The sequence below is a fragment of the Pinus tabuliformis genome, chromosome J (genome assembly GCF_031772625.1).
Source record: "Pinus tabuliformis cultivar Carrire ecotype Pingquan chromosome J, CPIR1, whole genome shotgun sequence".
Taxonomy (NCBI): domain Eukaryota; kingdom Viridiplantae; phylum Streptophyta; class Pinopsida; order Pinales; family Pinaceae; genus Pinus; species Pinus tabuliformis.
In genome coordinates this window covers 870,266,505-870,291,885 of record NC_142295.1, presented here as the reverse complement: position 1 = coordinate 870,291,885, position 25,381 = coordinate 870,266,505, and the positions used below count along the sequence as shown (strand labels likewise).

Genomic DNA, 25,381 nt, shown 5'->3' with positions numbered 1-25,381 from the left:
TAGAAGTTTCACCCCTGATTAGATTAATACCCATTAATATTTTAATTTTCCTAAGTTTAGACTTAGGAACCTCATTAAAAATATTAATTATTTTAATAAAATCACTTATGGGTGGAATTTCCCAAAACGCTTTCTAGGTCCTTTGGAATACCTGTGCCCAAATCTCCCTACAAAATTTGAGGCTTAGAGCACATCCTTTGCTACTCCAAATCAACAAACTCAAGCATAGAGAATGCTAGAGTAATTGTTATTCGCGAAGGAAGACTTTATAGGTTGATATCTCCTCTTGCATAGGCTTTGGTTCACATTGAAATCAACCCATGTGAACTCTGGCATAGAAGATTTGGCCGTCTTCATCCAAAATCCTTCCAACTCTAAATTCTATAGTAGAAGGAATCCTCGAATTGAAACAAGATCACAAAGGAGTATGCAAAGGATGTGCATTGGGTAAGAATACCAAGAGACCATTTGGAAGCAGTGCTTCACGATCAAAAGAAATCTTGGATCTTATTCATTCCGATGTCTGTGGTCCTATGACTCCTAAATCACTTGGAGGTCATCTATATTATGTCACATTTATAGATGATCATTCAAGGAAAACTTGGGTTTACTTGATGAAATCCAAGGACGAAGTATTTACAAAATTTCAAGAATTCAAAGTTGAAGTTGAGAACCTTACAAAAAGGAAAATCAAGATACTAAGGTCCGATAATGGAGGAGAGTATACATCCAAGGAAATTATAGCTTTCTGTAAGGAGTCTGGGATTAAGAGGGAGTTGATAGTCCCATACAATCCCGAACAAAATGGAGTTGCAAAACGAAAGAACTGATCCATTGAAGAAAGTGTAAAAGCAATGTTGCATGATCAAGATCTACCAAAATTTCTATGGGGAGAAGCCACTAAGACAACTGTATATATTCAAAATCGAAGTCCCCACAGGTCACTAGATAACAGAACTCTGGAAGAAGTATTCACTGGGAAGAAACCAATTGTAGATCATTTCCGAATCTTTTGTTGTCCTTATATATTCATATACCGAAGGACAAAAGAAAGATGTTGGCTCCATCAGGGATGAGAGGAACATTTGTTGGCTACAGTAGCTCCTCTAAGGCCTATAAAATCTACATAATAGGATGACACCGTATAGAACACAGTCAAGATGTCATATTTGATGAAAGTATTGCATTTAAGAAATCAAAGAAACTTCCGATGGACTCTGATGATGAAGAACTTCCAGTATTTGAAGAAGTTGACAGGGAAGAAGAAGAATCTCACCATGAAGATGAAGGTCCCAGTGAACCTATTCAACCTATGGTCATCCCCGAATCAAGAAAGAGACCTAATTGGTTGAAGTCAACACTACTTGATGCAAAAGGTCATGGAGCAACTCAGGGCACATTTAGGGAAAGCAAGAAGCCCAAATGATATTCTGGGTATGCAACCTACATGACAAAACTAATAGAAGCAGAGCCATCCACTTTTGAAGAAGTTGTCAATCATCAAGAATGGAAGGATGCCATGAATGAAGAATATCAATCTATAATGAAGAATGGAGTTTGGGAGATTGTGCCTAGGCCCGATGAAAAATATGTGGTAGTTTCCAAATGGATATATAAGATCAAACATGTAGCAGATGGAAGTATTGACAAGTATAAGGCAAGATTTGTGGCTAGGGATTTCTCTCAACTTGAAGGCATCGACTATGAAGAGACATTTGCTTTGACAACAAGGTATACAACTATACATTCATTGGTCTCTTTGGCAGCATCGATGGGATGGAACATCCACCAAATGGATGTCAAGACTGCATTCCTGAATGGCACAATTGATGAGGAAGTCTATATAGAACAATCCTTGGGATTTGAAGTTAAAGACAGAAAGGCATATGTTTCCAGATTGAATAAGACATTATATGGCCTCAAATAAGCACCGAGGGCATGGTATGCTAGGATGGATGCATACTTCAAAGTTAGGCTTCATAAATAGTTTTGCTGATTCGAACCTTTATATTAAGGTTGTGAAGGGTGAACCGATAATCATTCTTCTGTATGTAGATGCTCTTTTGTTGACAGGTGTAGAAGGTCGAATTGAAGAATGTAAGAAGCAATTAGCAGCAGAATTTGACATGAAGGATATAGGGTTGATGCATTACTATCTGGGACTAGAAGTTTGGCAAGGATTTGATGAGATTTATTTGGGTCAAGGGAGGTATGTGATCAAGATGTTGAAGAGGTTTGACATGATGGATTGCAAACCAATGACAACTCTGATGATCACAAACTTGAAAAGGCTAAGGAGTTCTGAATCGAGCCCGGTGGATCCTTCCAAGTATAGACAACTCATTGGCTCATTGATGTACTTGGTGAATACTCGACCAAACATATGCTTTGCAATAAATGTTCTTAGTCAATTCCAAGTGGAGTCTATGTGTGCATGCTTTTCTTCTATTGTTCCTTTATGTTCCGTTGCATTGATGATAATGATGTTGTTCTTTCTACATAGTTGCATATGTTGATGAATAATGTAATGATGATATGGGGTGAACTTGATGTGTTAATGAAGAAATGCAATTATCTAAGAAAAGAACAATATAGCCCTTAGAAAAATTAACTTGGTATCAGTGTTGGGCGGAAGAAAGGCCATGGAGATGACCTCAATGATGACACCTTTGATGGAATCAAGAAGAGGATCTTGGAGACCTAAAATAATTCTAGGGTTTGAAGAAAACCTTAAGCAATTTGTGTATTAGGGTTTGATGGATATTATGAGGATAGGGTTTGAGATAAATCCTGGATTATGAAAAAAATATGAGATATGAAACTTAGGATGGTCAATGTGAAGGTGCTCAAGCACTTGTGAAAGATTTGATGAAGCCCTAGATTGGATAATCCCTAGTAGGCTTGGTTGGTTGATTAAAGGTAACATTGTTATGTGGACTATGGATGGTGATGGTTGGTTCAAGAGGGAGAGGATCACCTCTCATTGAAGATAAGTATTTCTTGACTTATGATGCTTCTTACTTTTGTTTAGACTTATGGATCTGATTGTTATGTTTATTTTTTATACTTCTGGCATATGTATTTGAGTATATGGATGTTTGTAACCTCCTTTGATGAGATGTGATGAGTGAATCCTTCTTGAGGATCATTTGATACTTGTCATACATAAGTCATGATGGATTTCATATAAAAGGATAGCTCATTGACTCTTTAAGTTTATAATGCTTGTGATGAACATGATGAAAGTATGGGAAAAAGAGTTGAAACTCTTGTTGTGATGATAAAGTTCTATTGAACAACTTGTCTTGATCCTATTGATCATGATAAGCATGGTAACCATGATGATAGAAGTATAACTATGAGATTGACATTCTAGATCCTTCATTAACCGTGGTTATGTTTTGATTAGTAACTATGGCATATGGTAAATCTAAATGCCCTAACTTGATGGATTGACTTGATAGAAGTGATATTGTGTTCATGATCTTTGAAGTGTGATGTCACACCTGTCAGTTGCCCCTATCATGTGACTCTAACCCTTGATGAAAGATTGATGTCATGATGTGATGATGTAGTAGCTGATGTGAGCATGTTATGACCATGATGGGTATATGTTTGACTTTATGATCTAACAGATCTGCTGATGCATTTTAGATAGGTTGATGGCATGAATGAAGATGACTGAAGTGGATTCCCATTCAGATCCCTTCTCCTACTATCATTTGCATTATATGTATATTTTGTACTGTTGAAATATGGTTTATGGGCATGAATGGACAAATATCTGACATTGATGATCTGTAGCAAAGTTCTGATCTGTGGAAAGAGAGTTTTCCCTTGCTCTAAGCCTTAGTTGCTCTGAAGTAGGCTTACAGGTGTGATATAGACTTCCAGTCGCATAGATACAAGCTTAAGGGTGCATTCAAGGCCCTGAGATAAGTTTTGGGCTGATTCAACCACAGTCACTTGCATAACATCTTGAAGAGTGCGATTGTGGGTCCTAGTCGCACTGAGGAAGGCCTATGGGTGCGACTATGCTTGCAGAACACAAAAAAATGAAGTCTTGTGCATGAAATCAGATGTTCACCTAGAGGATGTCAGTATTACAGATGTGTTGCAGATAACAGAATGATCTAAAAGTAGGAAAAACTTGAATGTTTGCCATAATATGAACATGAACACTGAACTTGTGTTTGCAGGTGACAGGGACATACATATTGATATGTTATTATGTTTGAACTTTGTGCTACGAGAGTTTGGTATGATTTCGCTGATTGATATAGATGAGTAGTGTTTGGAGTTTTGACATTATGCTTGAGTGCAGCTTGACAATGACTTAGAACTTTGACTTGATGATTGAGATATGTTTTGGACTATAGATCTCTATACGATAGCAAATTTGGATTTGACTTGATGACTAATGTTTTGATTTGACGATTGTTGATTTTCCCTAATATCAATGATATATGAGCATAATGACTTCCAATTACTTATATGGGTATTCGAAAATGGTTTGGTATTGGCCTCCTTGTTCCTTGCACAATTGACAGTTGTGATTTAGTATGAAGATGGAACTTGCATATGCCTTTGTATCTAGTGACATAAATGACTTGTATTATGATTATGAGAATGACTTGATGAAGTTTGGATTGGTATTGCATGATAGATGACAAACTTGTTGGCATGATAATAAATGAAGTCAAGACTTGATATGAGCTCTACCTATCACCTGGTTGAAAGAATGGATATTGTGATATTGATGACTTTGATATTAGTTTTGATTTGGCTTCTAAACTTTGATGAGCTGACTTTGTTGATGTGATGGTACAACATTGATTTATGTAAGGCTGATTATGTTGGCTTAGTAAGGCCTTATGTCTGCAAAGAGAATTGCATGCAGCAAGCTCCCTGATCCAGATATGTCCATATTTGACAGTTATCTGATGAAGTCAAGATGATGAGTTCCAAGGTATGGCTTTGATTTTGATTATGGTTTTGGTTTTATATACTGATGGTCTACTCTTGACAGGTGATGAGCCTTTGATGATCTAAGTAAGAAGGAGATGGCTTCTGAAGTTTGAAATGATGTATCATGGCATGATGAATTGATCTATGGAATTTAGGAAAGAAATTCTATATTGCAAAGCTATTGAAAAATGTTTTTGAATAATGGAAATGCAAATCCTTGGACACTCCGATTTGAAGTTCAAGATGTTAAACTTGACATGGCATCCGAAAGTTGATTGAAGCATTGATGTTTTGTTGTCCATATATATGATGTGCGTAGAACCTGAATGAGTTCATGATTGAGTTGCTTCATTCACATTGAGTTGCCACCAAGCATCCTTTGAGATATCTGCATAAGATGATCAGTTCTTGATCTAACATATTCTTTTTATGATATGTGATTGCATGGTTGTGTTGATTTTGGGTAGCATTGGATGTGCTCTAGCTCCGAAGTTTGTGGAGGGACTAGAACACATAAGATCTCTAAGACCTAGAAACCGTTTGGAGAAATTCCACTCGGATGAGGGGTTATGAAAATAATTAATATTTTTAATGGGTTCCTAAGTCTAAACTTAGGAAAATAAAAATATTAATGGGTATTAATAAAGATATGGGTGAGAAGCTTCTAAGAGAAAATGATCAAGTCAATTTTAATCTTAGCCATTGATTAGAGACTTAATCTCAACCGTTGATTCATCAATAGGAAAAGTATAAGAGAAGACTTTAGAGTCATTTGGAGACACACCAAGCAAATACTCAGCAACCCGAGGGAAATCGATTTTCAAGAAGTAGTTCGATTTCAGAGGGAGAGTTATAGGGTGAACGAAGAGGAGAGTTTCAGCATCAATCAAAGACTGGGGAGGACGTGACGCAGTGCCTCAGAGAAACAACGCAAAGGGAGAGATTTGAGAGAAAGTGCAGGCAGGGACGAGATCTCATGCAGTCCCCATGCAGATGACGCAGGGATGCTGCAGTCCTCATGCAGATGATGCAGGGGTGACACAATAAGGATAAAGGGTCTCTTTGGTGTCAGAATTTCTCCTAGCAAAGGAGGAAAAATATCTCAGGTGTTTTCTTGAAGGGTTCTCTATGTACTGCAGAATTATTCCTTGTAAAGTGATTGTTGCTGAAGAATAATAAATAAACCCTCATCTGTTGCTCCAGTTTTCCCGTATTGGGTTTTTCTGGGGAAAATTGTCCAAAAATAACTATGTTGATGTGATTGATTCTTGTGCTTGTATATCGCTATTTTTTTCTCTATGCTATTATGTGATAACTGCAGTAGAATTTATTTTAATGTTTGCTGAAGGGTTTTTGTAAACAACTTATTGTGAGAAATAAGTAGGAGAAATAAATTAGTTACTGTAGGAGAATTTCGTGTCAGAAATTTTCACATGTTATCAGAGGAGAGATCAGGCAACATGAGTAAAGAATCTGCTATGAGTCAGAAGCATGATGTTGGGGCATCAACTCAGAAGGACCCACGCAGATCTCCAGAGGGAGAAGAGAGCAAGAGGAAGAAATTGGATCAGACTGCGGAGAAAGGTTAGCTTGTGGGATATTGTAAAGATTGTACAACCATTGTAAAAACAATAAAGGGTTTCTTAAAAATTATCATGAACTTGTGATAAAATTTCTTGAAATTTTACAAATTTAACTAACAGAATTGATGAGAGTACCTACCTGTATTCTTGCGGTTGATGATGCCTCAAGCTGCTCCTACTTCGGTTACCAAAAGACCGAAACCACCCAACCAAACTGAGCAGAAGCTCGCTACTCAGTCCAGTAAGCTTCTCAGTTGAAACAGACTGTTCCCCCGTGTCCAGAAACCTCAGAACAAGCAAGGCTCAATTGTTCATGATGATAAACTCTGTGCACCCATTTTCCTTCTATTTCTTCCCCCTTTCAAAATTGTTCTTTGCTCCTTATATGCTATTTCTTGGCGGTGGTCACTCCCTCGACCTGCAACCCACCGCTTCTCCTTGTGGTGACACCCTTCCCATGTCACGTGATATATATATATATATATATATATTTCTTTTAAAGGTATATTGATTTTTGGTTTAATATCCTTTTTGTTTGTTTTCAATATAAAGGTTTAGGTTTATATTAAATACTTTATCTTTAATTTATTTTATTAATTTATTAATATTCTAAGATATATAATTATATAACCATCTTTTAAGATTAGCTTAATTTTTTAACATCTATATTTTATAATTATTTTTATGTTATACATTTTAAATTTATATCATTGGTATTTGCCCATTAATCATGACGCATTAAGCAATATGGATGTTGATGGGTGAATATAACTTCTATTTGAAGGAGTGTCATGATATTTTGTACTTATAGTTAATTTAGTATATAAAGTGTGGTGCATGCGATACATGCATACGTAGCTATCATATGCATGTATCGTATGCATGCTAATATTCTTGTATTCTCTATATTATAGATAGGTCGTTACAAATATAGCGAGAATGCTAAGGCATATAGAGTCTATCTTCCGGGGAATAGGAAGATCGTTATTCGACGGGATGTAAAGTTCATGGAGGACAGAGCTTTGAAGAAATCCTGAGAAATGTCTTCCGAAGAGCAGTCAAAGGATGATCCGTTGGTCCAGCCACTTTGTCTAGCAGAAACTAGCACCAGTATTTCTCCTAAAGGCAAAACTCCAGAGGTATCACAACAAGAGGAATCATAGGAAGAGTAGCAGATAGATATACCCATTACCACTAGTAGAACGAGCCGGGAACTTCGGCAGATACTACAAGATGCAGAGAATTTCGTCGGTGCGCCAAGGAACGAGAGAAGGGAGTGTAGACAGCCACACAGATACCAAGCCTTGGTGGCTCAGGTTGGAGAATTCTCTAGTTTTCAGGAGGCTGTTTAGCATCAAGTATGGGTAGATGCTATGGTAGAGGAATACAGTTCCATAATAGTCAATGATGTTTGGGAAGTGGGTACCTAGGCCTCAGGACAAGTCAATTGTAGGTTCGAGATGGCCCTACAAAGTCAAATATGCTGCAGATGGTAGTGTGAAAAAATAAAAAAGCCAGGTTTGTGGCTAAGTGGTATGCTCAGAAGGAAGGGATAGACTACGAAGAGACCTTCACCCCAGTAGCCAGGTATACTTCTATTAGATCCATGGTATCCCTTGCAGCACAAATGGGGTGGGAGATTCACTAGATGGATGTCAAGACGATGTTCTTGAACAGGGTGACAGGAGAAGAAGTATACATTGAACAACCAGAGGGTTTTGAGACACATGAGAAGAAATCTTATGTATGCAGGTTGAAGAAAGCCTTGTATGGGCTTAAACAGGCACCTAGAGCATGGTACAGTCGAATTGATGGCTACTTGCAGAAGATGGGATTCATCAAGAGTGACGCAGATCCTAATTTATACTATCTTGTTGTAAAGAATGAGCCTCTAATCCTGGTGTTATATGTGGATGATCTTTTCTTGACAGGTTCATATATGCTCATCAAAGATTGCAAGGAGAACCTAGCCACAGAATTTGACATGAAGGATTTGGGACAGATGCATTATTTCTTGGGGTTGGAAGTTTGGTAGCAGAAGGGTGAAATTTTCCTTCGACAAGGGAGATAAGCTACAAATATTTTGAAAAGTTTCAGAATGTAGGACTGTAGACATATGGCTACTCCAATGGTCACCAACTGGAAGAAGATTGATGCATCTGAAGATAAAGAAGTCAATCCCACCTTGTATAGGCAGCTCATAGGGTCCCTGATGTATCTGATCAATACTAGGCCAGGCATTTGTTATGCTGTCAACACCCTCAGTCAGTTCATGGTGGAACCAAAGAGGGCGCATTGGGCAGCAGCCAAGCATGTTCTTAGATATATACGAGGAACAGTCGAGCATGGACTAACGTACACCCAAGGCAATGACATCAGACTGAGTGGGTTCACTGACGCAGATTAGGTTGGAAATTCAGTAGATGGGAAAAGTACCATTGGGTATTGTTTCAACATTGGATCAGGAATGACTTCCTAGTGTAGTAGGAAACATAAATCTGTGGCTTTGAGCTCAGCTAAAGCTGAATATATCGCAGCGAGCACAGCTTCATGTGAAACCATATGGTTTAGGAAAATGCTTGTGAATCTATTCAGGAGAAAGATGGAAGCGACCAGTATTTTGTGTGATAATCAGAGTTGCATCAAGCTCTCTGAGAATCCAGTCTTTCATGATCGGTCGAAGCACATTGATATCAGGTGTCACTTCATCATATATTGTGTCCAACAAGGGGCATTACAGATGAGGTACACCACAGCAGGAGAACAGGTAGCAGACATCCTCACCAAGGCTCTAGGAAGAACAAAGTTTGTTTATTTCAGGGAGAAGATGGGGATGGTGAAGAATCCGTTTCAGTCACAGAAGCGGATAGTATAAGGAGTTGCAGTGCAACAGTTAGCAGTGGCAGAGCTATGGGCGGGCAACATGATGCAACACACTTAGAGGGAGCTACAGTATAAATGTAGAAGTGACAGTTACAGTGTCATGGGCAGTAGTACAGGGTGCAGCAGCGCAGTAGGTGAGGGGTAGTAGGCCGAGCATCAACAACGTAGAGGACCGATGCCGTGGATCAGTGTGATGCTTCTATTAGGAAGTATTGATAGAGCACATTCTTCGCTAAGAGGGAGTGTTGATTTTGGGTAGCATCGGATGTGCTCTAGCTCCGAAATTTTGTGGAGAGACTAGAACACATGAGATCTCCAAGACCCATAAATCGTTTGGAGAAATTCCACCCAGATGAGGAGTTATTAAAATTATTAATATTTTTAATAGGTTCCTAAGTCTAAACTTAGAAAAATAATAATATTAATTGGTATTAATAAAGATATGGGTGAGAAGCTTCTAAGAGACGAGGATCAAGTCTGTTTTAAACTTAGCTGTTGATTAGAGACTTAATCTCGGCTATTGATTCATTAACAGGAAAAGTATAAGAGAAGGCTCGAGAGTCATTTGGAGACACATTGGGCAAATATTCAGTAACCCGAGGGAAATCGATTCTCAAGGAGTTCGATTTTAGAGGGAGAGTTGCAGGGTGAAGGAAAAGGAGGGTTTCAGCATTAGTCAATGATTGAGGGGTAGGTGATGTAGTGCCTCAGAGAGAGCACAGAGGGAGAGCTCTGAGAGATAGCGCAGGCAGGAATGAGATCTCACGCAATCCTCACGCAGATGATGCGGGGGTGATGCAGTGAAGGAGAAAGGGTCTTTGTGGTGTTAGAATTTCTCCTGGCTGAGGAGGAAAAATATCTCATGTGTTTTCTTGAAGGGTTCTCTATGTACTGCAGAGTTATTCCTTGTAAAGAGATTGTGGCTGAAGAATAATAAATAAACCCTCATCTGCTGCATCGGTTTTCTCGCATTGGGTTTTTCCGGGGACAATTGTCCAAAAATCACTGTGTTGATGTGATTGATTCTTGTGCTTGTATATCAGTGTTGTTTTTCTCTATGCTATTATGTGATAACTGCAGTAGAATTTATTTTAATTTTTGCTGGAGGGTTTTTGTAAACAACTTATTGTGAGAAATAAGTAGGAGTAATAAATCAGTTACTGCAATAGAATTTCGTGTCAAAAATTTTCATAGGATGTATTGTTGATATTTGAGATTATTGTTGATGAGCACATTTCGATGCTACTTTAGTATGATATTTGCCATGATATTTTTGGATGAGAGGTCCATAGCACGATCGAGGTTAAGTACGATGTTGCTAGCATCGCTGGTCGTGAGGCAGGATGAAGAAGCTCCTTAGAGAGCTGTCTGAGCATGATCTAGATATGACATGGATACATTGCGATGACAAAGAGTGGGATCCGATTGGCAGAAAATCCCATATATATAGTTGGGACCGAGATACTTTCATATATTGAGTCAGTGCAACTGTTCGAGACAAGCTTAGGCTTGTGATTGACACCTCCTTGAGAGGGAGGATGATTATGGTATCCTTTTGTGATTTATATGATTATTTATGATCTAACATGATATTTGATTTGATGTCCTGTATGAATAGGAAACAACTACTATTGAGACAAGCAGATACCAAATTTAAGTATGATGACAGCAACACTGATCGAGGACACTGAGCCAACTCTTCCTCCCTGTCTGAGCTCCTAGGGTGAGGAATTGAGATAGAGGGCTCCTAGGGTTGAGGGAACTCTGGACAATAGGGTATGACCCCTCTTTGTTACGCATTGGGTTGGAAATACTGTTCCCCTATCTTCATAGGGTCAGAGTGTTGATTTGGGGTAGCATCAGATGTGCTCTAGCCACGAAATTTGGTGGAGAGGTTGGGGCACATGAGATCTCCAATACCCAGAAAGGGTTTGGGCAGATTCTAAACAATTCAGGAGATATTAAAATAATTAATATTTTGAATGGAGTCCTTGAGTCTAAACTTAAGGAAAATAAAATATTAATGGGAATTAATATGAAACTGTGTTAGAATGGTCGAAAAGACATGCATCAAGCTAGATCTAGTCTTAGCCGTTGATTAGGGACTTAATCTCAGCCGTTGATATGTCAACAGGAAAAGTATAAGAGGAGGCTTGAGGGTCATTCTATTCTCTAAAGCAGGTTTTGCTAAGAGAGATAGAATTAGTGATCGGGAGATGCAGCTGAAGGGAATTTGAGTACAGAGAGATAGAGAGGCAGAGATAATGCCGGAAGAGCAGCGTAGTAGCCGGCGAGAGTGACGCAGAGCTAGCTAGGGCTCACGAGGGCCACGTAGAGGCAGCCGGGAGCTGTGCAGAGCCTCAGAAAGGCCAACGTTGCTGACGTAGAGGCCAAAGGGTTGACATAGGGCCTCCTAAGGTTGACGCGGACGCATTCGGGGTGACACAGGGCTAACGTGAAGCAAAGAGGGGTTGACGTAGTCTAGAGAGAGGCTGATGCTGGGTTTTCTAGGGCAGATTGGTGCTGAGTAGCTGTCGGAAGGATTATCCAGGGTTTCAGCCAGGAGATTTGTCAGACTCTGAGAGGTATTATTGCCAAGGAAATTCTCTGTTAGGTAGGCCAATTTTGGCACCCAGATTGTACTCTGATATTGCTTAATAAGAAAACCCTCAGATAGTTGCACCGGTTTTCCCACATTGAGTTTTTCCGGGGACATTAGTCCAAAAATAATGGTGTCATATGGCGTGTTTGTTTCTGTTTCTTTTAGTTGCTGATCTATAATATGTTGAGCATGCATTAGTGTTTATTTTCACTATTTACATTGTAAATAACTTGTTAAGTAAAATAACATCTAGGTAGGAATAAATTAGATAAAGTGCATGGAGGGTTTCTAACTAAGTAAATTTAGAGACTTCAACAAGGTATCAGAACGTGATTGCAGATCACAGGAGGACTAAAGGACATCAGCCAAGCAGAGCAATAGCAATAGAAAACAGTTGTCCCGCGCTGATAGAAGTTGTTTCTAGCAGAGCAACAACAAGGAAGGGTGAGTTGGGAAGAGGCAGTGCAGAGGCTAAGGAAGGCAAAAGAAGCCTCACACAGAGCCACACAGTGGCTGGGAGGGCTAACACAGTTGGCTGAGGCTGGCTTGCTGGTATCGGTATTGCGCAGAGCCTAGGAGCTCTAACCTTCAGGTTGCTGGGGTTTAGAAGGTTGCAGGAATATTGCAGAGTGGAGCTGGTGAGGTACTGTAGTCAGAATAGTTCCTGATAGAGCAAGGCCATAGGAGTTGCCACTGAGGGTTTCTAGTCGACGAACCCGGATCAGTGGTGCGGTTGCACAAGACGATTAGAGTACGGGGCATTTGACAGTGGCAAAAGGATTTCCACGAGGGAAATCAGCACCCAAAGGGAGTTCAAAAGAGAACTTCTAGACGGGAAGTAGAGACTCAGAGGAGTCGAACAGAGAACTTCCAGGAGGGAAGTAGAGGAGCATCATGGCACTACATGGAGTAAGAGACCAAGATAGATTGGACGGAGCACGAACTTCGTAGTCTGGAAGGCCATAATCTTATCCGTACTTGACAGGAATCGTGTCAAGAACTTCGCCTTGAAGGTAATAGCTATCCCAATCGACCCCAATGATAATGATAAGTACAAGGAGGCGATGGCGACGGCTAAGAGCATTATCCTTGACGGGGCCAAGGATCATGTAGTACCACACATAGTCGAGAAGGAAATGACATTTGAGATGTGGGAGGCTGTCAAGAAGCTGTACCAGCATACTTCTGTGCAGAGAAGAATGCTGCTTGAGAATCAGTTGAGGTTGTATCAGATGAAGAAGGGAGAATCGATTGACACCTTCCTCGGAGGACTAAATGAGATCCGAGATCAGTTGACTGCTATAGAGGCGACACTAGATCAGGAGCTGATGGTGAGGACAACCCTGAATGTTGTCTCAGAAGACTCAGAGGTATTTGTCTAGAGTATCCTGGGCAGAGGGACTCTCCCACCTTGGGACGAGATGTGGGCAACTCTTCGCTAGGAAGAGATCAGATGGCAGTCGAAGACAGGTAGCAGCAGCAAGGGGATCAAAGTCAAGCAGGAGGAGGAAGATGTGGCCCTAGTATCTGAGGGAAAGCAGGAGAAGTAGAAGAAGAAAGATCTCTCCAAGATCAAGTGTTTCCATTGTGGGGAGCTTGGTCATTATGCGACCCAGTGTCCAAGGAAGAAGAGTAAGAGAGAGTCTTCCGAGACTACGACAGCGCCAGCACGGGCAGAGAAGGACATTTTGACAGACGATGACCGTGCCATGAGTGCACACGCACCACTTGAGCGGAAGTGGGGAGACATCGAGTTGTAGTCAGGTGGATTACAGGCAATGAGGGGCAGGATCCTAGAGGTACCCAGTCTCTTGGATTAGACCTTGCTATGGGAGCCACGAAGAGGAGTAACAGGATTGGCTGAGTCGGGTAGAGGCAGATGTGGATGAAGTTGCAGAGAGAGCTACAGTGCAGGAGTCCCAAGACAGTGCGAGGCTAGCAGGCTGCAGCAGTGTGAGAGGCACAGGAGTGTTGCACCAGTGCAGGATGGCATAGAGAGGTGTGCAACGGTGGGAGATGCAGGGAGTTGTTGCAGCAACACAAAGGTCAGAAAGGGAGCACTTGTCAGTGGCAGAGGGAGCTTCAGCATCAGTGGGTGTCTCTAGCCCAACAGGGAGGTCCGATTGGGAGATCAGTTACTTACTTCTCAGTAACTAAGTTGCAGTGCAACACGATGCAGCATGATGAGAGGAGGTGAAGTGCGGATGCAGTGCTGGGAGAAAGGACCAGTAGTAGCACGGATGCAGAGGGCGTTGTCGTACAGATGCAACAGTGGCAATGGCAGAACCATGGACAACAGTACAAGATGCTGCACTGCAGAGGATGTTGGGTAGTAAGGCTTGGCATCAGCACAGGTACCAATGTTGGATGATCAGAGTAATACTCAGTGAGGAGTATTGCTAGAGCATATTCCTCGCTAAAAGGGAGTGTTGATTTGGGGTAGCATCGGATGTGCTCTAGCTACGAAATTTGTTAGAGAGGTTGAGGCGCATGAGATCTCCAATACTTAGAAAGGGTTTGGGCAGATTCTAAACAGTTCAGGAGATATTAAAATAATTAATATTTTGAATGGAGTCCCTAAGTGTAAACTTAGGGAAAATAAAATATTAATGGGAATTAATATGAAACTGTGTTAGAATGGTCCAAAAGACATGGATCAAGCCAGTTCTAATCTTAGCCATTGATTAGGGACTTAATCTCAGCTGTCGATATGTCAATAGGAAAAGTATAAGAGGAGGCTTGAGGGTCACTTGGAGAATACACCAGAGTGATTAGTCATTCTATTCTCTAGAGTGGGGTTTGCTAAGAGAGATAGAATTAGTGATCGAGAGATGCAGCTGAGGGGCATTTGAATACAGACAGACAGAGAGGCAGAGATAATGCTGGAAGAGCAGTGCAGTAGCCAGCGAGAGTGACGCAGAGCCAGCCAAAGCTCATGCAGGGCCATGCAGAGGCAGCCAGGAGCTGTGCAGAGCCTCAGAGAGGCCAGCGTCGCTGACGCAGGGCCTCCTAAGGTTGACGCAGAACCATTTGGGGTGATGCAGGGAAATCGTGAGGCAGAGAGGGGCTGATGCAGTCTAGAGAGAGGCTGAAGCTGGGGTTTCTAGGGAAAATTGGTGCTGAGTAGTTGCCGAAAGGATTATCCAGGGTTTCAGCCAGGAGATTTGTCAGAAACTGAGAGGTATTACTGCCAAGTAAATTCTCTATTGCGTAGGCTAGTTTCGGCACCCAGATTGTACTCTGATATTGATTAATAAGAAAACCCTTAGACAGCTGCACCAATTTTCCCACATTGGGTTTTTCCAGGGACATTAGTCCAAAAATAATGGTGTCATATGGTGTGTTTGTTTCTGTTTCTTTTAGTTGCTGATCTGTAATATGTTGAGCATGCACTAGTGTTTATTTTCAGTATTTACATTGTAATTAACTTGTTAAGTAAAATAACAAGTAGGTAGGAATAAATCAGACAAAGTGCATGGGGGGTTTCTAACTAAGTAAACTTAGAAACTTCAACACGGAGAATGCTACTCCCTTGTCTGATCTTTGTAGAGTATACCCCATTTGGCATCATATGCACAAGAAGGGCTTGTCGGGAATACCGCTCCCCGTTTGGCCAACAGGTTGAGAGTGTACTTGGGGTGTACAACCCAAGTCGATTATGATGCAGGTGTTCTACCACATGACTATTCAGGGTCATTGATGGGAAGATCAATAGGAAATCAGATGGGTTGAAATAACTCAAGCGGTTCCGAGTTGAGATTGAGCTCCCCGATGAGATCCCAGGGTCGAGATTTGCTCCCCTATGTGTTTGGATATCTTATTGCTCGACATGGGGCGAGAGTTTCCCGTAGGACCTTCCCTACTGCCATGGACATGAGGTAAGAGTGTCCATTAGGACCTTCCTCATTGTCATTGGTTTGGAAGTGGAGACATTCTCCTTGATGATATGCTCTTCGATGATGATTGATGGTGAGATTCCGGGTAGTAGCCCGCTTACATAGATTTCAGACCATAGTCCGATGACAAATTCTTCTTCTTTTAGATTTGAGAATGTTCAGCATATGGGCAAGAACAATCTAGAGATAAGTAGGAATAAACAAGGAATAGATTGAGATGTACATTGATGATTTGTGATGATATGATCATGGCATGACAACTAGATGACAAAGCTGATCAGTGATGATACGTGATGACACTTGAACGACATATTGATCGATGACTAGATATCAATAGGTGGAATTCTCCCTAGTTGAGAGGGAGTGTTAAAATTATGCAACTGCGTCAAATTCCATTTTGGACAGCTCATATGATGAAGATAATAATTGTAATAGATTCCTCTTTTCGAGAGGACCAAAATCGACCAACAGATCACCTCATTTGGACAAGAAAAAGTTGGTTTTTGAATTTATGTTCCCACTCATGTATATTGGATCATGTCAGCCCTATGCATATGTATAATTGGACAGGTCGGCCTCAACATCAAGTGGACCCTCATGGAAGCCTATAAATAGAAGAGACCTCAAGCTCATTTGGACACATTGATCAAGCCATCTTCTCTTCTATTATCTTGGTTCACACAGGTCTGACAAAGAAAGTTCGCATAAGCAAGGGAGCACATCTCAACCCTGGGATCTCATCGGGGAGCACATCTTGACCCAACTACCACAAACAGGGAGGTTTTGAATGCTGAAACATATTCTGGTTTAAGGCTATACCTTTATCATCTAAACGTGAGCCACAAGGGTCCTAGAGGCAGCGTATCACTTTGCTGGAGCCATGAAGGAAGTGTTGGGCCCGCATACAATAGTTTTGGAGCAGAAATAAGAGGGTTGAGTCTGCACATTGTTATTCTGGAGTAGCTACCATTGTGTGGGGCTGCGTGTTCTACCAGAGTTGAGCCAAATTTGCGACCTGTGTGTTTCTGAGCATGGGGTTGCCATTTGCCAAGCATTGGGATTAATATTTAAAGAGGGCCTGCATATTCTACTTGCTGGAGTATAGTGCACTCTGTAAGGGGCTTTGTGGTACAATGGGCTGAAGTAAGCATTGTGGGCATATATGTTAACAGGGTGCTGAATGTGTGGCTGCAAAGGGGTGCTGAGAAAAGACCTGTGTGTTTGCTGGGTTTAAGGTTGCCATCTACTCTTTAAAATAAGACTGATATTCAAGGGAAATAGCTGCCATAACAACCAGGTTCCCTAGTTCTGTTGATTTACTGTGTATTGTGAATATTTCAGTGTAATAGCTCATGTTGCCTAAGCTGTGGGCTTTGCTCTTTGAATGTATTAAGATCTGATTTAAACCTGAGTTTAATGCATATGTATACTCTTGAAGTCTGAAATGATAATTGGCATGATATGACTACTATTCATTGGCTTATCCAAATCTAATCACCAAAAATATACCTCTGCATACTAGGCTAGAGCCTCACGAATTTCCTTGCTGGTGTGCAAGTTTTCTGGGTATAATTGAAGGCTGAAACCGTGAACCAATGGCACACTGCAGTGGAGACAACTACCTGGGTATACACTGTTGAAACCAAAACCTGTCTTTGTCACTGTATGGAAGGGTATCTTGCTCATCTATTCCTTTGTACCACTGTCGTTTTCCTTCCAATGAATTAATGTATGGCTGTTTGGTGTATACATTGCTCATTTGAAAGGAATGCAATATAGTTTTGGGCTTGTATTCCCTGTCTATAAGCTGTAGTAGTACTGTTCACATTTCTGGGTGTGTTCCCAAATCATTTTAATATAGTCTGGAGTTTTGTTATATCAAAAAGTAACCCACTGTGTGTGTGCAAAGACAATTAAATGAAAATAATCACCTACAGCAACATGTCTAAATTCTGGTTGACAAACATTTGATGGGGAAAAACCTTACAAATTTGACTGAAACGGTGGTGTTTTTGGAGTCATTACTCAAACGGAACATTTCACTTTGCTACTAATTAATTTTTAGTAAGAGGAGACATTTTTTATCATAGATCTTTGGCATTTCACAATTATTATTGGTGTGAAATATTTATTATGTAGTATGAAGTATTTGCTTCAACAATATTTAAAGTATGATAATATTTTAGAGGCTGTTCATAGAGCATGTTGTGAATAAACTGTATAAAATAAATGATAGTGCTGCAAAATAAGCTACTGAATTTTATTGAAGTTGGTAAACCTTATGCTTATCTACTTGACCTAAATTTAGGAGGAAGTGCTATCAAGGCATACAGAAGAATTGCTTCGAAAATCAAATGATGAATAAGCATATTCAGTCATGAGAGAAAATTGTTCTTGTGCTTGATGTATAGCTGCCGCCAGATTGTTTGATTACTTTGGGTTGAGCTTCAGGAAACCTTCGTTTGAGTTCTATTGAACTTAAGACCTATGACTCTGTTAATGGTAGTTTTTCGTTCCATTACAATCGTTCATACCGCACATTTCATTTTTTATTGAAGGGTGTCAAAGATTGCAAAAGGGTAATATTTTCATTCGAATGTGATATCAGAAACCTGTCACCTTGAAAGCTAATTAAATAATAAAGAATAACCTAGAAAAGATATGTTTTCTCAGGAATGCTAGGAAGAGCATAAAACATTTGATTTGATGTGTTGTGTTTCAGAGTCCCATTGAACATTTTTGTTTACTTGTAGACATTAATGAATAAATTTAATTGAGTAAAGGTGGTAAAGGTTGGCTTGTTATCATTAATAATTAATTTATTGAAACAACTTTTAAAAAGGATTATCATGTAGCGAGCACATAAAACACACTCTAGTGGAGATAACTGCAAACAATATTTTGAGTAATGTTTTATTGTCAGAGACTGCTATTTCAAAGTTAGAACCATGCTAATATGTACCAGTCAATGCTTTGTTTTGGGTACAGTTCGATACAAATGATGCCTTGCTTCACCTGCCTTTAAGTGAACGATGGGTGGTAAGCTTTTTGATTAATCTTCTTTATTTTGGTTTATTTTCCTTAGAAATGGTGCTAATATTGAACTGTGTTATGTAAACAGGTCACAAAACTTCACGAACTTACGGATATAGTTACTACAAGCTATGAAAGGTTTTACTATGGAGAGGTTGGACGTTCAATCTATGATTTCTTTTGGAGTGAATTTGCTGACTGGTATGCATTTTCACATAATATTTCACGGGATGTGCCAGTTTGAATAACAAATATATTTCTTGCCTATATGTATTATTTAGGTGGTCGAATGTTGTGCTTAGAGATGATACTAGTGTTAATATTTTAGAGCTGTTGGTTTGTACATCTTATGTTTAGAATAATTACAGTTAATATGAAAAGCACCTATCTCCAAAGTGGATTAAATTATGAACTAATTTTTGTTCTTAAGTACGTGTTTATCAGTGGTTTATCCTTTTCACCCATTCATGGGGATTTGGTCACTATTGACATGATGTAGCCATTCAAATTGGAGACACAGAGGCTGCAGGTTTTTCCTGCTGATAAAGTGTTAATTCTCAATGGGGAATATGTTAACAAGTTAATTAAAGGGTCACAATAAAATGCACCATTGTTAGATGCTTGAGAGGAAGGAAATATATATCTGACCAGCTAATTGTTTGCTATGGTCCCACCCTAACTTCGGTAGTTAGGAGAATAGGTTGTCACTTAATGTATTGGGACCATCTCTATTAAATCAGGCCCATGAGGTAGTAGTGTGAATAAATAAATGTAAGTTGGCCTCATTAAAGAAGGTCCACTAGTTAGTGGTTGAGGCCTCATCAATGGGCGTCTCGTTGCTCTGCATGTCAGTAGGTGTACATAAAAGTTTTTGCAACATCTTTCATCACCATTGTAAGCCTAAGGTCACAAGTCAAAAATGATGTAAAACCAATGTTGTTGGAACCGAACTGTTCAAAATAGTTGTTATTGATGTCAAAGGTTGTCCAAATGAAAGAGGAAATTATATAGTCAAATAGCATGTTTCGAGACCTTTGCAATGATATATATGGCACTCCCTCTAATTCCATAGGAATGAGGAGATATGAAATATTTTTCAAGATGACCCAACCGAAGTACAAATATGCCCCATTTGGATACCCTATCTTTGAAAGCATATTTACTTCAATTAGCTACCTCAAATGGGAGCATAATATATATGGTTGGAAAGCTTATTCTGAGACCTTTCCAACGGTATATGGCACACCTTCTAACTCCTCATAGTTGAGGAGAAATGAATTTTTTAATATTCACTATACATTTTGCCAATTGCCCCAATTGGCCCAGCTAGTGGACAAGTCGTCCATGCCCCAGCATTAAAACACACTATAAATAGGCGTGACAGCGAGCATTTCTAACCATTTGACTCAAGAATTCGGGTATGTGTTTAGAAGAGCGAAGGAGTAGGTCCAAAGTTCATACCTCGTTAACTAAGAAGAAGCGAAGTAAGTCCGAGTTGAAACAACTTTCTGTGGAAGAGTTTTGGCACATCTTTTGAAGGGTTTTTGGCATTGTTCTTGGGAAGGGCTTTTGGTATGTTTGAGGTCTATTTTTTAGGGTTGAGTATTGTTGTTTTTGTTGATTTTTAGAGTGTCTTTTATACTGATAATTATTTTTGATAATTTCGATCTTTTCATGTTCTTACTCATTATTTTGTCATTCAATATTAATACAAAATACATCAACCATAAAACATTTAAGACATAAGGATTATAAAGAGACAATCACACAAAGAACACAAGAAATTTTCCCTGGGAAAACCCTCATGGGCAATAACCCAACAACCCTTTCGATAGAGAATTCTTTAGTCCAACAAAGATACATCTAAGTCAACAACTAGGTCAAACCTGGTCCATCTTCCTTGTTAAGTAAACTAGCCCAAGCCCTGGTCTATGTTGATTTTTGGTAGCATTGGATGTGCTCTAAGTCTCAAATTTTGGAAGGAGGCTTGGGCACATGTATTCCAAAGAACCCAGAAAATGCTCTAGGAAATTCTACCTAGAAACAATTTTATTAAAATAATTAATTATTTTTAATGGGACCCTAAGTCTAAACTTAGGAAAATAAAATAATTAATGGGTATTAATCTAACTGTGGGTGTAACTTCTAGAAGAAGACTAGGATCAAGCAGAATTGATCTTAGCCATTGATTAGCTTCTAATCTGGGCCGTTGAAAGTCAACGAGGAGATTATTTAAGAAGGCTTGAGGGTCATTTGGAAAGACATACACAGAGAGTTTAGAAGCTCTATTTTTTAAAGCAGAGCAGCTGTTGGAGGAATTTCGATAGTGAGCTATTGCAGTGAGGGGCAGGGATAGTTTGGTTGGAGAGTCTTCTCTTGAGCTAGGATACGCAACAGAGAGGCAGAGAGACACTAGAAGGAGGCAACGCAGTACCCAGGAGGGGTTGACGCTGAGCTAGAAGGGCTCACGCAGAGGCAACGTAGTCCTCGAAGCAGAAGTTTGAAAATTTGTTTGGGTTTGACGTTCTAAGCCGAGAGGGTTGACGTCAAAGCTCTGGAAGAGCAAATCGATCCAATGCTAGGGTGATGCAGTGCCTTAGAGGCTGACGTAGGGCCCATGCAGGGGCAGAGCAGAAATAGTCAGGGACACGTTGGTTCAGTTGCCGGATCAGCTGGGACTTGTTGGTAGAGTGAGGTAATCTCACCAATTTCTTCTGCTAAGTGATTTTCTCTGTAACTGGATTGTCGGAAGGGCATTCAAAAGTTGTATTCAGAAAACTACTAATAAATCATCTCGGGTCTGGGAATTTGAATTGTCCCCACAACTGATAAGTCATCTTGGGTCCTTGAAAAAGCTGCAAGAGGCAGCAGTTCGAATTCCTAGAGGGGTTTGCGCAGTCCAAGCCAGAGGGTAGAATTTCGAGGTAGTCTCTCTCTGAGTGAGTCGACAAAGAGAAGGGCTTCCAGATCGAGATCTTGCAGTGGCAAAGGGAGCAGCGCAAAAGCCTTAGCGTGAGGAAGAGAGGTGGGACACAGTTTTTTTGTAGGCCGTTTTGCTGAGCAGAAAGACATCAGAAGAGAAGGAAAGCACAGTGAGGGAACTTTTCCTCAGTAGACTTCCCGCCAAGAAGTCCGTTCTCTTATTGCCTGAGTAGCAACGATAAGAGAAGAGAGGCGCAGTTCGACATTTTCGTGGCAGAGTTGGCAACTAGTTGATTGAGGGATTAGGATAGACTGGATGGAGCATCCAACTATGTCATTTGGAAGGCAAGGATGTCATTCTTTCTAGATGAGCATGCTCTCAAGGCATATGTTGACAGCGTGGTGGATGTGCTTGTAGATGCAGATCCACTGAAGAAGTACAAGGCAAAAATGGCGAAGGCTAAGAGCATGATCCTCGACGGAGTGAAGGATCATGTAGTCTGTCACATCGCTAGCAAAGGAACTGCTAAGGAGATGTGGGATGCGTTGTCTGCGCTGTATCAGGGATCTTCCGAGCAGTAGAAGATGCACTTAGAGAAGAAGCTGAGATTTGCTCAGATGCAGAAGGGGGAGCATGTAGATCCATTCCTTGTGAAGCTTCAAGAGACCCCAGATGAGTTATCAACTGTGGGGTCTACACTGAAAGATTCCGAGTTGGTTAGACTGGCCCTCAATTCTGTCTCAGATGAGTGGCAAGTCTTTGTCCAAAGTATCTTAGGCAGGGCGACTTTGCCGAATTGGGATGAGATGTGGGCAACTCTCAAGCAAGAGGAGCTGAGGAGAGACTTTGTCATGTGTAAGCTTGACGGAAGCAGTAGTAGTGGGTCGAAGCCCAAGGAGGAGGATAAAAATGCAACCCTTGCATCGAAGGGGCGGTAGGAGCAGTGGAGGCGAAAGGACGTCTCGAAGATAAAGTGCTTCAAGTGTGGTGAGATGTGTCACTACGCAACACAATGTCCTCTACGAAAGAAGGATAAAGATGAGAAGCATGATCCAAAGGCTACACTTGCGAAGATCGAGGAGGATTTTTCCATGATAGTCGAGATAACTCTAGGAGGGAGGTGGGCTTATTTAGAGCTGTAGTTCGAAAGAGCTACAGATGGGCAGGATCCTTGAGGAACCCACCTCTTGGATCAATTCCTTGCTACAGGAGCCCAGATCAGAAGTAGCAGGATGGACTAGTGTCAGATGATGCCGAGGAGTGTTAGAGACACAGTTGCAGTGGCTAGGAGCGCTAGAGACTGAACAACGTAGAGTAGAGTTGACAGCCATGCAGATCGCACAAAGTAGAGGTCAACAATAGCGTAGTAGATTCAGAGGGTCAGCGCAGAGACTAGTAGCAATCAGGCTCTAACATTCACATGGTATCATACTGAACATAGTTAGTTTAGTAATTTGGGATGTTTTTCTGCTGCTAATGCAATAGCAACAACAATTTGCAATGTAGGGATAGTTGGCAGTGGCAGTGCCAACAACAACACGGATGAAAAAACTCGGAGGGAGTTGCAGTACGGATGTAGTGTTGACAGTGGTAGGGTCAGCAGCAGTACAAATGCAACATTTGCGCAGTCGCTAGTGGACAACATGTTAGACATCAATAGCACAGAGGGAGATGTTACAAAATAGAGTGATACTTCAGCAGGTTGCATTACTAGAGCACATTCTTCGCTAAGAGGGAGTGTTGATTTCTGGTAGCATCTGATGTGCTCTAAGTCTCAAATTTTGTAGGGAGACTTGGGCACATGTATTCCAAAGAACCCAGAAAGCGTTTTGGGAAATTCCACCCAAAAACAGCTTTATTAAAATAATTAATTATTTTTAATGGGACCCTAAGTCTAAACTTAGGAAAATAAAATAATTAATGGGTATTAATCTAACTGTGGGTGTAAGTTCTAGAAGAAGATGAGGATCAAGCAGAAATGATCTGAGCAATTGGTTAGCTTCTTATCTGGGCCGTTGAATGTCAACGAGGAAATTATTTAAGGAGGCTTGAGGGTCATTTGGAAAGACATACACAAAGAGTTCAGAAGTTCGATTTTTTGAAGCAAAGCAGCTGCCAGGAGAATTTCGATAATGAGCTGTTTCAGTGAGGGGAAGGGATACTTTGGTTGGAGAGTCTTCTCCTTAGCCAGGATACGCAACAGAGAGGCAAAGAGGCAGTGCAATACCCAGGAGGGGTTGACGCTGAGCCAGAAGGGCTCACGTAGAGGCAACGCAGTCCTCCAAGCAAAAGTCTGAAAATTTGCTGGGGTTTGACATTCTGTGCGAGGAGGGTTGACGTCAGAGCTCCGGGAGGGCAAATTGATCTAGCGCTTGGGTGACGCAGTGGCTTAAAGGCTGAAACAGGGGCAGTGTAGAAATAGTCAGGGACACGTTGGTTCAGCTGTCGAATCAACCACGACTTGCTGGGTAGAGTGAGGTAATCTCTCTAGTTTCTTCTGCTAAGTGATTTTCTCTGTAACTGGATTGTTGGAAGGGCATTCAAAAGTTGTATTCAGAAAACTACTGCATAATAATAAAAACCATTAGATACACTGCACCTGTTTTTCCGCATTGGGTTTTTTTGAGGATGTTTGTCCAAAAACAATTGTCATTTGTGTTGTATCTCTCTATTGTTCAGTTTCTTGTTTCGGGATATTATTTTAATGGTGTAGGATGCAGTGTATGTATTTCGATGTTTGTCGTATGAAACTGCAAATAACTTGTTCATGTAAATTTAACAAGTAGGAGAAATATCATTAGTTGTTGTAGTAGGGATTCCCGGGTTTAAGGGATTTTCACAGTCTATCCTTCTTCTTTATTCAAAAATTCGTCCTCAGTATCTTGCCTCAGATATAGAAGATGTATACCTCAGATACAAAAGCTTCTTGCCTTAGATATGCGAGCCTTTTGCCTTAAATATGCTAGCCTCTGTGCCTCTAACTTCACTATTCTTTTTGGCCTTCGACATACCCTATCCGTTGCCTCAGAGATATGAGTTGCTTATCTCTTGGAGGAGAATGAAATATCTCATATAAATAACGTTTTCTTGGGCTGAATGGGTGTGTCTTTTGGCTAAGCTGGCTTAAACATTTGAGAAGGTTGACTTGACTAGGAGGAGGCCGTCTTCATTTATTTGGAGCCTTTTATCGTTCAATCTAGTAGGATTTTAGGAGGGGTTCCAAAGGGGCAACTACTAGACCAAGTGGCAACAATGGGACAAGGACCCACTGTCACCTCAGTCGATAGCCCCCTCTTTACGTACTTTCACTGATGGGAGGAGTCCCAGTATGAGGGAAATCACTATGAATGGAAAGTCAATGATGGGAAAGATAGTGATTTTGAGAGGCCATTCACATGAGAGACTCAAATTATGGGTTTGCTTTCTTTGTGAGAAAGGTGTGGGGCTCTCCAAGAAAGGCTCAAAGGAGGCCTAGACCTAGGGATTAGAGATA

The 25,381-nt window shown here is 40.6% G+C and overlaps 1 protein-coding gene across 4 annotated transcripts in view; it reads left to right on the top strand.

The window, feature by feature from the left end:
- The window catches only part of EMB2247 (protein EMBRYO DEFECTIVE 2247), a 418,314-nt gene that overhangs the window by 281,720 nt on the left and 111,213 nt on the right, over positions 1 to 25,381 (top strand). For all 4 annotated transcript variants that reach the window (XM_089378646.1, XM_089378647.1, XM_089378648.1 and 1 more), the window contains 2 exons: positions 18,921 to 18,971; positions 19,054 to 19,166. In XM_089378646.1, coding sequence (XP_089234772.1) covers positions 18,921 to 18,971; positions 19,054 to 19,166 — 164 coding nt within the window. The remainder of the gene's footprint in view (positions 1 to 18,920; positions 18,972 to 19,053; positions 19,167 to 25,381) is intronic.